Source organism: Melanostigma gelatinosum, assembly GCF_949748355.1.
Source record: "Melanostigma gelatinosum genome assembly, chromosome: 3".
Lineage (NCBI taxonomy): Eukaryota > Metazoa > Chordata > Actinopteri > Perciformes > Zoarcidae > Melanostigma > Melanostigma gelatinosum.
In genome coordinates this window covers 18,038,123-18,052,725 of record NC_136636.1, presented here as the reverse complement: position 1 = coordinate 18,052,725, position 14,603 = coordinate 18,038,123, and the positions used below count along the sequence as shown (strand labels likewise).

The 14,603-nt window shown below is 42.3% G+C and overlaps 1 protein-coding gene across 1 annotated transcript in view; it reads left to right on the top strand.

The window, feature by feature from the left end:
* The window catches only part of atg7 (ATG7 autophagy related 7 homolog), a 54,008-nt gene that overhangs the window by 25,879 nt on the left and 13,526 nt on the right, over positions 1–14,603 (top strand). Inside the window, exon 18 of the mRNA XM_079266251.1 lies at positions 796–918. Within this exon, the coding sequence (XP_079122377.1) occupies positions 796–918 (123 nt within the window). The remainder of the gene's footprint in view (positions 1–795; positions 919–14,603) is intronic.

The following is a 14,603-nucleotide window of genomic DNA, read 5'->3' as shown; positions in this document are numbered from 1 at the left end:
GGTGCTGGTAGGAGATCAAGGTAAACACTGAGTTCCGGTGTTTCACAGGTTGTGCCGATACGGACCAGAGCAACAAGAGCGCACTTCTTTTTTCATACCATTGAAAGATTATTTTTATCTACTTTTGAGAGACAATTTCTCCTCATGTTTTTGATTCAAGTTTTTGACTCAGCCCTCAACTCAACGTGTACACATCAGACTCTAAAAAGGACTTTCACCAAGCACCGAACTTTTAGAAGTGTCTTGGACATTACGCAATGTTTCACTTGAAAGTGCAGTTAAAGGTGAAGAAATTAATTTGTGTTCGCTTTAAGCTTCTCTTCCCTTGAGACTTGAATCAGACCTTTCAGGGAAATTACTTCCCCAGCATTCAACCGTCCTCCATTAAGGTCTACAGCTTGCTGTTGCGTAAATGTATTGTTTATAGGCAGGCGCCTCAGCAACACACACACACACATACACACATACACACATACACACACACACATACATACACACACAGCTATTTATTTTTCAATTTTGTCAAGTACTCTGTTGGTTCCACATCATTTCAAAATTGCTGTTTACGCTGGTCCACTGTTGTGTACACATTGATTAAATACAAAGTAGCAATGTAAAACACAGGAGCAGCAATTTGATATTCAATATGCAGCAAGGAATCAGTACAGTTCTATAACTACCTGCAGTGGAAATGTTTCAATCAGAATGGATTTATTATTAACCTACCAATAGACATTACATTTCCTGTTCAATCACTGGAAATTGTTCTTTGTTCATGTTGTTTATTTCGTCCAGGTCCTGGACAACTATGAGAGGGAAGGTTTCAACTTCCTGTCCAACGTCTTTAATTCATCCCACTCCTTCCTGGAGGACCTGACGGGGCTGACACTGTTGCACCAGGAGACTCAGGCTGCAGAGGTAAATCACACTCTTATACACCACAAACGGGTACACACACACACACACACACACACACACACACACACACACAAAAGCCTGCCGCAGTCAGAGACAAAGGCCGCAGTGTCGACATTGATAAAAGCACAATGTCACACTTGATGCATGCACAAGTGTGAAGCCTTGGAGTTGGTGTTTGATTTTTCTCTTCACCCAGTTTTACAAGAGAAAAAATCGTCTTCGTGTTTATCTATCTGACAACTTTATGTTTTTTACGGTCGGTTCAGGAGGTCAGAAGCTGCCGGCCTTGAGCTGGGATACTGTGGAAGCAACACTTTGAGCGACTTCTAAACCTGACCGAATGTGCACTTTGTGAAGGAGGCGGAGGACTTGGGGGGCGGAATACCTGGCCATCTTTCTTGCAAAGATCCCTAATAAATAATAAAAACCAGCACTGCAGAGGATGAAATTTGCTCTGAGATGTTGAAGGCTCTGGAGCAGAGGCTGTGCTGTGCCTTCTTGGGAGACCTTTATGTAGGAAATGTGGTTGCATCAGAATGTGGAAACTCACATTGAGCAGGAGTAATGCTGTGGTGTGTGAAGGCTTATGATGGAGTTCTCTGGGTGTCTTCTAGGGGGTACTGTGAGAATATGGGACCACAGCATTTGGTATTTGTGTAACTGGAGTGAGTGAGTATTTTAGGCAATAAGTCAAGCACGTTCACACGTGAGGGAAAGACAAAGAACGACAGGTGAATCGGTGCAGCATCTGCAATGTACGTTAAGAGGTTTCAATATCCTGCCTGGCCTGGGAATGTCTCGGGAGAAGTGCGACGTCATGGCTGGGGAGAAGGACTTCTGGGTGTTCTTGCTTTCCCTGCTGGAGCCGTGAGCTGGACCCCAATAAGGGACAGGAAATGGATGGCTAGATAGAGCTTACCATTGCGCTGAGATTTATCAGCTCCTCTTGTGGAAACTGAAGTTTCATTCGTAAGATTTGTTAAATGAAATGTTTTAATAGGAGCTACACTGTTTTAACTCAAAGGCAGAGATATTTTTGTCCCGTTGTAATTATTCTGTTGCCATAGCAGCACACAGTTGATGTCTACGGAACAACGAGGGGCAAAATGTTCCAAGAAACATGCAGAATACTTGGTGGTGGAATATGGGTGGTTTTCCTCAAGACTCCCCTCTTGACATGAGACAGGAGGAGGGAGGGAGGGAGGGGTCTGGTCATGCCGAGCTGTGGGAAAATCCCACGTACTTTCTCCACAACTCCTCAACTCATAACACACAGATCTGGAGGAGGGTAGAAGAGAAAAAGCAAGGACGCACGACGGAAAGGAGGGAAAAGAGGAGTGTAGATAAGAGAAAAGCGGTGGAATTCGAAAAGACGAGGAGAAAAACAAATGGAAAGCAAAATAGGACAGGAGATTAAAGAGAAAGAAAGTAGGAGCTGGCAAAGAAGAATATATATATTTGTCCTTTTCACTCTCGTTCCCTGATTTCCTCGATCAATCTTTACCTCATCGCCCTATCATTCTCTCTATCGATTGTTCCTTCCTTCTCTATTCAACCCACCCTCTCCCTTGATGGAGTGTGTTGAAGTGTCTGGCTCAGGTCCCTTTCTCCTCAATCAGAAGATAGAGAGATTGTTTTGATTGCTCAGCCCACTAGCGCCGAAAGTCTTAGCGCCTGCTTCCTGTACACAGATTAGCTACTCCAAAAACTACTGCACTTGGAGGACGTCCCTTCACGTTTTTTTGTTTTTTCTCCTGTTCCAGGAAAGCGCAGAGGTTCTTCTCCCGCTCCTGAAAGCATATTATTACTTATTTCATGCGGGATCCCACTTGAAACGGGCCTGTGGCTCATTTCGGATCTTGTTCCTTAAGAAGTACCGGCCTGAAATAATGATAATTCTCGATTTAAAAATGAGGGGTTTAAAGAGTCCTTGTGGGATACCTTTTTTATGGATTGGAGTTGTATACAGCTATGAGTCATCATTGGATGATGATCATGGCTTCCAGTGGCTTATTTAATGACTTGCTGCTTTAAGAAGGTTCTTCCTGGATCCTTTCTTCAGAAGTTAGACATACTGTAGGTCTGTGATTTTAAGTGTGTCTGTCATCGTCTGATTAGGAAACACAAAATAATTGGTTATGTTTTACAAAATGTTTGTGCGTGGATTTAAATTGATTTGCATATTAAGTTGTTATTTTTACCATGCTCACGTCTTTCCCGAAAGCATGCTGCTGAATTCTTTACAGATTGTGTGTATCTGTGTGTGTCATTGCATGTTCAAGTGTGTGTAACCATTCTAAACTATAATCTACGTCATCAGATAGCAGTACTATGTACTTATGGCCTATTTTGAGCGAGTTTGTAACCTGAGAACTACTTCTTGTGCAGTCACCACAGCGTTTTGGGGGAGTTCAAGTTCGGTAAAAGTTTAGACGAACTGAAAGCTTGTGTGTAAGCGTGTGTGTGCGTGTGTGTGTTTCTGAGTGAGTGAGCGTGCACATATCAGTGTGAATGGCTTCTTTGTGAGATCAGTCCGATTTTAAACTTTGGCAGAGTGGAAAATGTACTATTAGTCTGGCGTCTGGCAAATTCGTTACATGTATTTTAAAGGTAAGTATGCAACATGTCATGAGTGGTTAGGAGAGGCAAACATGGCAAACTATTTTTAAATATTCATGGCATGATCTGTCCTTGTACTGTATTTTTCACCACTTTTACTCTATAATTTGGGACGGCCAGTTTCCCGACAGCAGTCCTTGCAACTGTTGCATCCACTGTCACTCCCCTCAGCCTCAGTGTACTTCATACCAAGTGCTCGGCAGATCGTCTGATGGTGGAGAATACACCAAATCTGTTGATGTTTGTGAGGACGACGGGTCCTATTTGTTTTCTATGGAGATCCAGTCGCGTGTTGATGAAACGGCTCGGCGGGTTGACTGACCATTCGCTGTATCTGAATTTGCCGAACAAATTCAGATAAAACCATCAAAGTAGGCAGCGCTGATCAAATATGAATCAAGATTCTGTGACTGCATTGCGTATCTCTCGCCTCAAATCTTTTCAGGAACATATTTTATAAACATATTTTAATGAGGCTTTTGGCGTGCCACATGTCTCGGCTTATACGCGGTTTCTTTTCTTTACTTTAGACAAGTCATGTTGTCGGTTAAATGCAGTTCAGCATTATTAACATTTACCAAATTGACCATTTATAATAGAAAAGCCTGTTCACCAAAGTGAAGTAGTGTCCCTTCAGTTCAACCAGGTCAGATGGCACACGCTGGCCCTTCCAGATCAGTCCCTATTGCACGTTCAACGACGGGTTACCTGAACTGAACTCAGTCCATTTTGCTAAGCATTTAAACAAATGTTAAACCAGTGTAGATACGTGTTAGCATGTCAGAACAGGGTGTTGTGTTGGCTGATTAGCCTTCCTGAATCAACACACACACACACACACACACACACACACACACACACACACACACACACACACACACACACACACACACACACACACACACACACACACACACAAACACTCAAAGAGCCTGAGAGGAAATGACAGTCTGTACAGGATGTTGTTCATCTCCTCTGACGCATCCACCCGCTGTCTTTGGCTTGGCAGGTGAAATTATATAAAATAGCGTACATATTCGTCCATACAGGTACAGAAAGGGGTCAGGCGGATCCTTATTATGTAAGAGGAGATCAAAGGACATGGATTTTCTCCCTACAAAATCTGAAAGCCTTTTTATATTATCAGCAGAATATAAAAGGGCTATGCACAGTATGACAACCAACACATACAAATGATGCGGTGCCTTTTCTTCAGTACAAATGTTATACTCTCGTGAGCGTCTCGTGAGCGAGCGTTAAAACGAACCAATATATATATGAAAGAAACGGTTATAAGGGTTGAAGTCGGATAGATACAATTCTAGACAAGTCCCGAGTTTTAAGTCAATAAAATGAGTCACTACCCAGTTGTACCCTGCTTGTACCATCACGTGATATCAAAGGAAGCCCTCGGTCACTGGTCATTCTTCATGTGACACATTCCTTTCATCATTTTCAGTAAGCGATCCTTCTGCTCGCGTGCGTGTGTTTCCGCACACACGAGTCTGCCTCACTGTGGATGTCCCGTATACAGAGAATGCGTGACCCTCTCAGCACAAAGGGCCTTTCTGCACAGCTCTCGGTCCACTCCCTTCCACCTACGCCGACCGAGCGCTGCCAGTAAGTCACAAGATGAAGACGTTTGCGTTGAACTCAGAAGAAGAATGTGTCACTTGTCACACTAGGTTTTTTCTTCTTTGGTTTGATCTTGTGACATGACGTGAGTTTTTTTCACCAATTACATATTCTGCAAAGTGATTCACTTAAAGTTGTTATTGTAAAATGATACGATGGGTGTCAAGCTCATGACCAGAACCCCTTATGTAGTTGACACATGGTTTGGTCCCCAGTGCAGAACTGGGTCACACAGAGAGGGTGTATGTTGTGGATTTTACTTGTTGAGGGTGTAACCTGTCTTTGTTCAACATCATCATCTCCATGTTGCATTACTTGTTGAATTACCTCAATCCCTAATTAATAATACGAGACCTTCCTGGAAGTTTCCAGGTCCAGGAGGTCCTTGGGGGGCCTGGGCCCCCCAATTTGTTTTGTAGATGATGCTCCAGATATCCAGGACAACTTTTCATGAGATCAGTGTCTTGCTCAAGAACAGTTCAATAAGTGACAGTTACAGTTGGGAGTATCGTGTACATGGTGAGTTGGTTCCAGGGCAATCTCTCCGCCAATTATAAGCCAAATCTTTTTTTATTTTTACGAGGCTATGCACTGAGTTGAACCACACTCCACTTCCAAGCATGATAAGTCTTGATAAAAGAAAATCCTGGGTCTTGACAAGCTCCTCCTTTTTTTTTTTTTTTGCCTGACTGCAGTATACAGAGGCAGCGTGCGGTATAATATAGACAACTCTGTTACTTCAGATCTGTGTGTTTGATAGCAGTCTGTGCGCCATCAGAGGCCACTAATCATCACCTTGAGTCATGCTAATGCGCCGAAGGAGCAGCGGTTACCCAACCCACCCACGCTCTGGTCTACGTACAACACTGTGCTGATGATAAAGTTGATGTAGTTATGTTGGCTCCTCACCCAGCAGCTTGGGAAACACACAAGTGGGAGCATGTATGCACACACACACACAGTATCACAGACTCTCACCACACTTTCCCCTCCTTTCGCCTCCTCTCTCTCTTTCTCACCCCCACATAAACACACACTTGAGCGTCAGAGGGCCCCATGGATGTCAGAGCTTTATCCAAACACAGCTACGGTTGCTACATGCTGCAATTATTACCAGATGGACTCGTGGAAACATATTAGGTCTGCTTTTTCATCAGCACACTGCGCACCCTCCGGTGAGAGAGAGAATGAGAGACATTTCAAAAAGTTGTATCCGTTACAAGTTTCAAATCATGCGCTTCAACCCTTGCCCCTGAATGGTTGTATATTTCAAATTCCATTTATTTCACGTTTTCAAAACATCCAGTTTAATGTCTGTTTGTATCAAAGTCACACCCTTTTATTCTTTGCAATCTTACACTCAAGAGAGTGTTAAAAAGTTCTATTAAATCAAATGTGATGACAGAATGTGGTCCAACCCTCCCACCCGGTCTTTGTCACTAGCAGCAGTTACATGTATTACAGATACTGCAACGAAAAAAGAAGTTGATTAGTTAGTTGACCAACATAAATAGTTGATAATTCATTTATTTTATTTTTATTTATTCAGGCAAAAATGTTCATGTTTCAAAGTCAAGATTCGGACTTCATGCGTTTCTCTGTATTATATCAATTAAATGAATACACGAATATCTACGATTGCTTTGATAAAACAATAAATATAATGTCCCCTTGGAAACGAATGTTGCATTTAGTTACGTTATCATGTGTTCAAGCTCCATTCAGTAAAAATGAGTACAAGGCAAAGGTACATTATGACATTATAATGATGTGTTCAAATGTAATCTTGTCTTTCGGCGAGGAATATGAGGCTGATCATCAGAGATTCATGATAAATTCACATAAAAACAGTATGCAAACGATAATAAAGGGGTGTATGTTGACGTACATGGATTTATTCTTCTGTTTAGTTTCTTACCTCGGTATCTAATGGGTATGGAGAATCGTGGAGTTTCACTAGTATTGGTATTGACCACCAAATTTCTGGTATCCCTATTAATGACAAACGTAAAGTACACAAACACACACTTATGCCAGTGTCATCATGTATCTCCGGTACTCAGCATGTGTGTATTAATGTCCCATATGTATGCCAGCTATGCCTGCCTGACATCTATTGCACGAATTATAAATGTGTGGTCTACTTTTAGGGATGTATGTCAGCTATTAAAGACCCATCACACCGCCGATGCTTCCTCTCTGTACACAGTTTCTCTCTCGCTCTCGCTCTCTCTCTCTTCTGGATTGCTGTCTCTCTCACACATGCACACACATGTTCAGTGCTATAGTTGGTCTAAATCTCCTCAGTTCTTTACGGGCTAAATTCGGAAGCTTTAAGTCAGTCAGTGGCTTGACCTTTAACCTTGCTTGCTCACCTTTCTAACCTTTTTCTCCCTTACGGATGTGAGGATATTTGGTAGTGAAGCTTCCTGTTGTATTTATGAACAATTATTTACCTGACAACTGTCCTGACTCTTGAGTCCACTGCGTTTAACTACCCTCTCATGGTGTCCTCCCATGTTACAAATTATGGTTTTGGAGACATTTTGTGTGAAATATGTATCTGATTCTGTATTTACTACACAGTGCATATTGGTAGTCATAGTAGATACGATCATTTTTCATGAACAGTAACTTTCGTTTGTGCAGTCCAGCATCAGTGTGTCCACCCAAACTACATGTACACAAACGTTATTGCGTTTGTTCACCGTCATATAATAATCCTATATAGTTTATATAGCTTCTGGATTCTGGTGGGGAATGATGGTCTGTTAGACAACACACATTCTGTGTCAGGGCACATTTGCATCCAGCACTTTGGTCAGGTGGGTCAGCTATGTGTAACTCTCTTTTGGGCTGTTCTATTTAATACTTTTCCATATGGTATGGAACGTAGATTATATAGATGAAGAGGGTAGTGTGACATATAGCAGGTGATAAGATGTCAACCTCTTTGGCCTGCACATTACTCCACTACTTTGGTGGGTCTGTATATTAATACTACACGCGTCCACAGGGCTGGAGCCGGTGAGGAGCTGGACTGTAGGTGGGGGGCAAAGTGGATGCATGGCACCCAGGACAGCTGTCTCGCTTCTTGTGCCCAAAGGGGCCACATTCAGAATTAACAATCATTAATCTTAGCAGAGTTATTTTCACAAGTCATAAATAGGACCCATAAAGCCAACTTTTCCTTCACTATGTGGGAAAACTTAGAGCGGCCCTGCTCCTATAAGGGGTCGCTCCTCCCCGGCGCCAGTCAGTCCACAGCGACGCCTTCTTCTGGCCTGGCAGCTGGCTGTGTGCATGGACAGACAGACAGACGGACGAACAGACTGAGTAGTAGTCTAGTCGTCCCCGTTTAGCTCCTACTCTTCTTCCTCTTCGGTAGCTTTTAACAACTATTTCTGTATCTGTATCGGCTTTGCTATTTTAAAGTGGGCTTTCACTCACTCACTCACTCACTCACTCACTCACTCACTCACTCACTCACTCACTCACTCACACATACGGAATGTTTTGCTGCTGTTCTTTAACATGGGCATTGTGATATATAAGATCAACAGATAAACATTGCCACATCGCCACCTCCTATTTTGAAAAATAATATGTTTGTCTCGTTTCAATTAGGCCTTCACACAGGGTCACGTTTACCTTGTTAATAAAAACAGCCTCTTTGAAAGACTCACTCATATCCCAGATTGTCTCAGTAAACATGTATCTGATAGTTGGAGCCCACGGATGTTGTTTTCTGTTGTCACCATTTCTTGTTCTTAGCTTGGCATTGAAATGCAGAAAACAACAAAATCATTCACTCTTTTGGAAACGGGGAGAATAAGACAAAAATCCTATTTTTTGCCGATAGCTACCTGTTTGTCATGACTTACTGGGTGTTCAGCCAAAACAAAACAACAATGCATGTTGTTGAGGGAAAGCTGTTTACAGGAATGAAGTGTGATCCAGGGAGCCGTTCGTTTTTGCAACAAGCTGACAATCATTTTTTTATTTATCTCAATCAATATTAAAAATAAAACGGGTAAAATGATAGAAATACAGTGTTCCAAAGTAGTCGACCTGAAATGTGCACTTGCACACATGAAATTGTCCATTACACATAGGATGGAATTGAATCCTCCAGGATACAATTTAATGACTGAAAAAAAGTTAGTTAAGATAGTTCAAAGACACCAATGCTGAATTTAAAGGATGTTTACATGCCTCACACGCCTGCATCCCTCTGTATACAGTTGGGGAGTTGGTAAGTCATTTCATTGAAATCTGAGGACCGTGTCCTGTTAATGCTCTCTTGTTGCCTCCAAACTAATGCAAACTAACATTCACTTGTTGTATGTAAGTCAGCTGAGCACATGCAGTAAGTGATGGCCGAGGACCCCACTCAGCAGCCTAAATATAAAGTAACACAACGGTACCTCTTGACTAGTTGTGACTGTTTAAGACAACCTATCACAGCTTCTTCATCTTAAAATGCCTTTCCTTTTAATAATGGATAAATAAACATAAGCATGTAAACATGCAAAAATAAGTAAGTATTTTTATGATTCTTGTCTGAGTGCAGGGCTGTTTATTCCTGTGTGTGTGAGTGTGTGCGTGTGTGCGCGTGCGTGCGTGTGTGCGCCTGATTCTTGTAAATCCTGATTCTAGCCTTCCTGGCAAGTCGTAGGTAATCTGCCCTGGAGCTCTCTGGCCTGAAAAGGAAATACACACACACACACACACACACACATTTATGTACATCTGGCCACAATGCCTGTTCTTATCTTTTTCCCCTGATGCTGTTCTGTCCAGCACATGGAAGACTGTGATAGTATCAAGCCTCTGGTTCAGATAATTACTCACACAGACACGCAAACAGAAATAATATATGTACATGTACGCACACACGTGTGTGTGTGTGCCCCCATTATTCTGATTAACTACACTTTTGTTCTTGAACAAACGTTTGTGAGTGGCATCATTTCCTCTGGCCTAATTTTAATAAAAAAAATCACTGTAGTGACTCATTTAAATGAAGCTAAAACAGAACATGTTATTATTATTGACTATTCACGAACATCTGTGTGTAGCCACTTGAGCGTCATGGCTCCCAGTGTGTGAAGTCTAAAAGCTGATGACTGTGTGCTTTGAAAACATTTTTGGTTTGTTGGATCACCTGATGAACAAGAATTCCATCGTCAAAAATCATCCGGCACAGTTTTAACATTCATGTGTCAAAAAAAAAGGTTTGTTTTGTTTTGTAAAGAAAGACGTTGTTGTCAGTGATTGATTCTCAGAGTGAAGACGTCTTCATAATGAAAGACTGACTGCCTGGTGCTCTTAGCATCAGATCAAAAGATTGCCTCCACTGTGGTTTACTAGGCACTTTACCGTGTGTGTGTGTGTGTGTGCGCGCGTGTGCGTGTCAGGGCTTGTTGCTTCGTGAAGATTGTTGGTTCATTTTAATATGATTTGTAAGTTGTCCTGATTCGAACTGAGGTTCGAACAACAGGGAAAAAAACAAAGTGGGAAACTGTTTTAATTTCATAATGTTTATTCCCCTGAAGGGTGTTTTTTACATGTGTGCGAGTGTATACGTGTGTGTTTGTGTGTGTGTTTGTGTGTGTGTTTGTGTGCATGCATGCCTACGTGCGTGCGTGCATGTGTTTTACGTGTGCTCATGGGGCCCGACTAGTGTTTGATTGCTCTTCTGACCACACGTGAGTTGGCTTTGACTCACAGTTAATTAAACCTAGGGCAGGTCTGAACTGGCAACACACACACACACACACACACACACAGCCTCTGAAGTTGATCTGTTATTGCCATTTGGTTAGCTGCACGCTCAAAACAGTTCATTAGGTAGTTTATACTGGTTGCGCGCGCACACACACACACACACACACACACAAGGTAATGCCTCTCCAGAGGGACTAAATGGAGGCGTCAAACTGTTAAGAACATTTATTGTATTCTTTACAGTAATTGTGACGCTAATTATCATCATAAACAAGAAAAGATGATTAAAAACTGTCATTCCGTCATTCTTGTGTTATTTTAAAAAAGGATTCAAAGCTGCATGTCTACACTATGTTTTAGCATTTTGATCATTTTTGTGTTTTAAGAATGAGAAACTTTATTTTGTGTTATGAAACACTTTTATGACTCGTGTGACGTATGACTGAAAATGTGTTGATGACCTTCTCTAGCGTACAGGAAATGTGTCTGAGGGAAATGGGGGCCAGGCTGTGATACAGAGGAAGAGGGAGGATGGGGACTGACAGATTAAGTGAGAGATTAAACGGAGAAGCAGAACAAGAGAGAATCCAAACTTTTGAGAGAGAAGAAGAGTGTTGATGTAAGACAGTTTAAGAGCAATACCTGAAATACGAGCGATTCATTCTAATATAATCCGTGAAGAGTTCAGATAAGAGTACCCAGAAATGACAGCAATGCTGAGTGAGCAAAAACAAAACAGTTTTAACATTTAAGAACAAGCTAAGGACACGGAGGGAGAGCTGTCCTGAAAAAGAGGGTGAGCAGTCAGTCTGGGTCTCAGGAGAAACAACAGGACCCAGCTGTTGCTCTGCAGGCCACCACACCCAGCCGAGAGAGACTCCATTTATTGTTGTAGCTGGCCTCCATGACTCTGAGAGAAAGAGAGGGAGACCGGGGAGGCGGTGGTGGTAGCAGAGTCCGAGAGAAAAGTTCCCAGAAAGTGTATGACGAGCGTCCTTTATTATGAAATGGGAAGAACGGAGAAAAGACGGGAGGATGCCGCATCACTTCCTGGTTTGGTGTGTCTCTATTATGAGGTTTGATTGCAAGGTTTGCTATCTGGGTCGAGTGCCGGTGCTTTGTTTGATTACCCCGAGACTTGGGAGTTTATGAAAACGCAGCCGGGGGACGTGACCTCAGCTGGGACCGACACACTAACTCTGTTCCCACCAGGGCTCCTCCAAACCGGCTCTTTCCTCTTTCGTCAAACCACCTTCACTCCCACCCATGTTATCCTTCACTTTCCCTACGATGCCTTCTCTCCACGCATGTCTTGCACGTTTCTACAGTAGCCCTGAATGGACAAACCAAACACTGTGTCAAGATCGGGCCGTTGGCTTCTTTGCGTTTTCGTGTCGGCCGCTGTACTTCTACTTGCTTGGCTCATGGGAGAAGTATCAGTTTGTTGCAATCTGCAACTCTGGATACCTCCAGATCCGACACACTAAACCTTTAAATATATCTTTCTGTTGGTTTATACCTTCAAGGGATTCTTCGGAAACTTCCCCCGACTCCTTTCCCACATCAGATTAGAGGAGGATGTGTTCGGAAATTTCTGTAACTTTCTAAAACTGTTTATTTATTTTTTTAATTAAATTTTTTCTTCTTCTTGGGTGTGGGTCTAGTTGGTCAGTTTTGTGTCAAACCCAGAGGACAGGACATGTGCTGCTGAGACTGCAGGTTAGTTAGTTGGTGACCCTCCTCTTCCTGTTTCCACCCATCTCCTCTTCCTTTTCCGGTCTCAGTGAATACAATGTGTCCTCATGCACACACACACACACACGTACACACATACACATCCGCACAAACACATGGACTAATCCAACCCTTGAGAGCCGTAGGCCTGGAACAAAGAGGACACGAGAGAGAACGCAGCGGATCGCTGCAGGAAATGGAAGAGCAGAAAATCATAATTCAACAGGAGGGGGAAAAAAAGCTACCTTAATCTGTGTGATCCCAGTCCAGATATACTGTAGTACGAGGGAGACATTCGATGTGGAACAAGATGAAAAAGGCTTTTTTTAAACGGCTATGTTACGTAGAGGTTTGAGTTATTCAGGCCTTGAGTTGTCCAACTCAGATTACAATGTTTTTTGGCAGGAATAAGAACATAAAGTGCAGTTTTAGGCTCCACAGGGTCACTTGTATAGTAGTTTGACTGCAGATAAAATATAGACACTGCCCTTCAGCGAGGCCACACATTACGATTGTTGAACCAAACGTATAGTGGTTATGTTTTGGGTTGACTGATTGGACCAAGACGGACGGAGTATTTCCCTAAATTTCAAATTGTTGCTTGACAATACATGCGCCCCAGACTGACTGGCAAGAATCTAAAATCTGTGTATGTTGGTGGAAATAGTTTTTTGTGTGTGGGATGTTTAGACTTAAACAATCTCAAGTGCAGTAATCTGTTTTTGGTGACAACCTCAATTTCCAAATCGGACAAAAGTACAGCTTTGAATCTGGATCTCACACAGTCCCAACATCTTGTATTCACTGACGCATCTGGAACTACTTTATCAAACGAGTGCTTTTACTGCCAAGCAATATTAGCCAAAGCTCTGCTTATTGTGTGGAATTGTATACGCTGCCTGGAGACATTACTTTATTAAACAAGGCATTAGAAGCTTTCGAGTCCTTTAGTAGCATGTTTTTACTGTTTGATGGCTTCGGATAGCCTGAAGTGGTAATGAGTAGAAAATAAAAGCCTGTAAAAGCAGCAGAGCACATGAGGGCCCTTGTCCCAATGGGAATATTTGACAGATTAGTCATATCGTGGATGAAAAAGTTGGAAGAAATAAACCACAAGTTGTGGTAGTCATCAAAAACAGAAAGGAAAAGTCAAATTGATGTCTTTAGTGGGATTTCCAGGAAGGGAAAAAAAGTGCTCGTGAGTTATGAAAGCCCATCGCCCCTGGGTGTCCATCTGCTTCTGGAAGAAATTGCATTGAATCAAATGAAGTTGCATCAGTTTGGTCGTGCTCTATTGTGGACTCCATCTCTAAATAGCAGTGTTTATGTTAGGACTACATAACATAAACTCCCACATGCAACACTTATTGCAAAGGGTTGCAATAAAGCTGGTTGATCCACCATTCGTGTGCTCTGGTAGAGTAGTTTTGCATCTTGACGTCTTCTTATTTTAATTTGATCCTATTTTTATTTCACTGTACCGTGCCCTTCCCTTTACTGCAGTGAACTACACATCTCACACATAAGATTAGCATCTGCTGTTTTAATCTGCCTATTCTACCGCCTGATTTATTTGGGTTTAAATGCTTGTGTTCATTGATATGAGTTATGAGCAAGACACATTTACAACTTACATCAATTTACATCAACCCCGCCCATCCTCAGGCAGACTGGATGTGGCTAAATGTGCCACCCAGAAACTAAGTCAAGTGCCTGCACAGTACAAGTGTGAATATATGGCAAACCTTCCCCGTTGTACTTATGCAACTAAAATATGGCCCATAACATCCAGCTGTCACACGGCGACATGCTTTTAGAGATCATTTTGAAACCCTAAATACGCGAATGCTCCGTGCTTATTTTTGCAACACAAAGACGGACAAGTGACAAATTAAAGGGAGAGAGTAGAGAAACAATACATGCGGATGACTCCACACAGGGGCCAAATGATTAGTTCTAGTATTTCA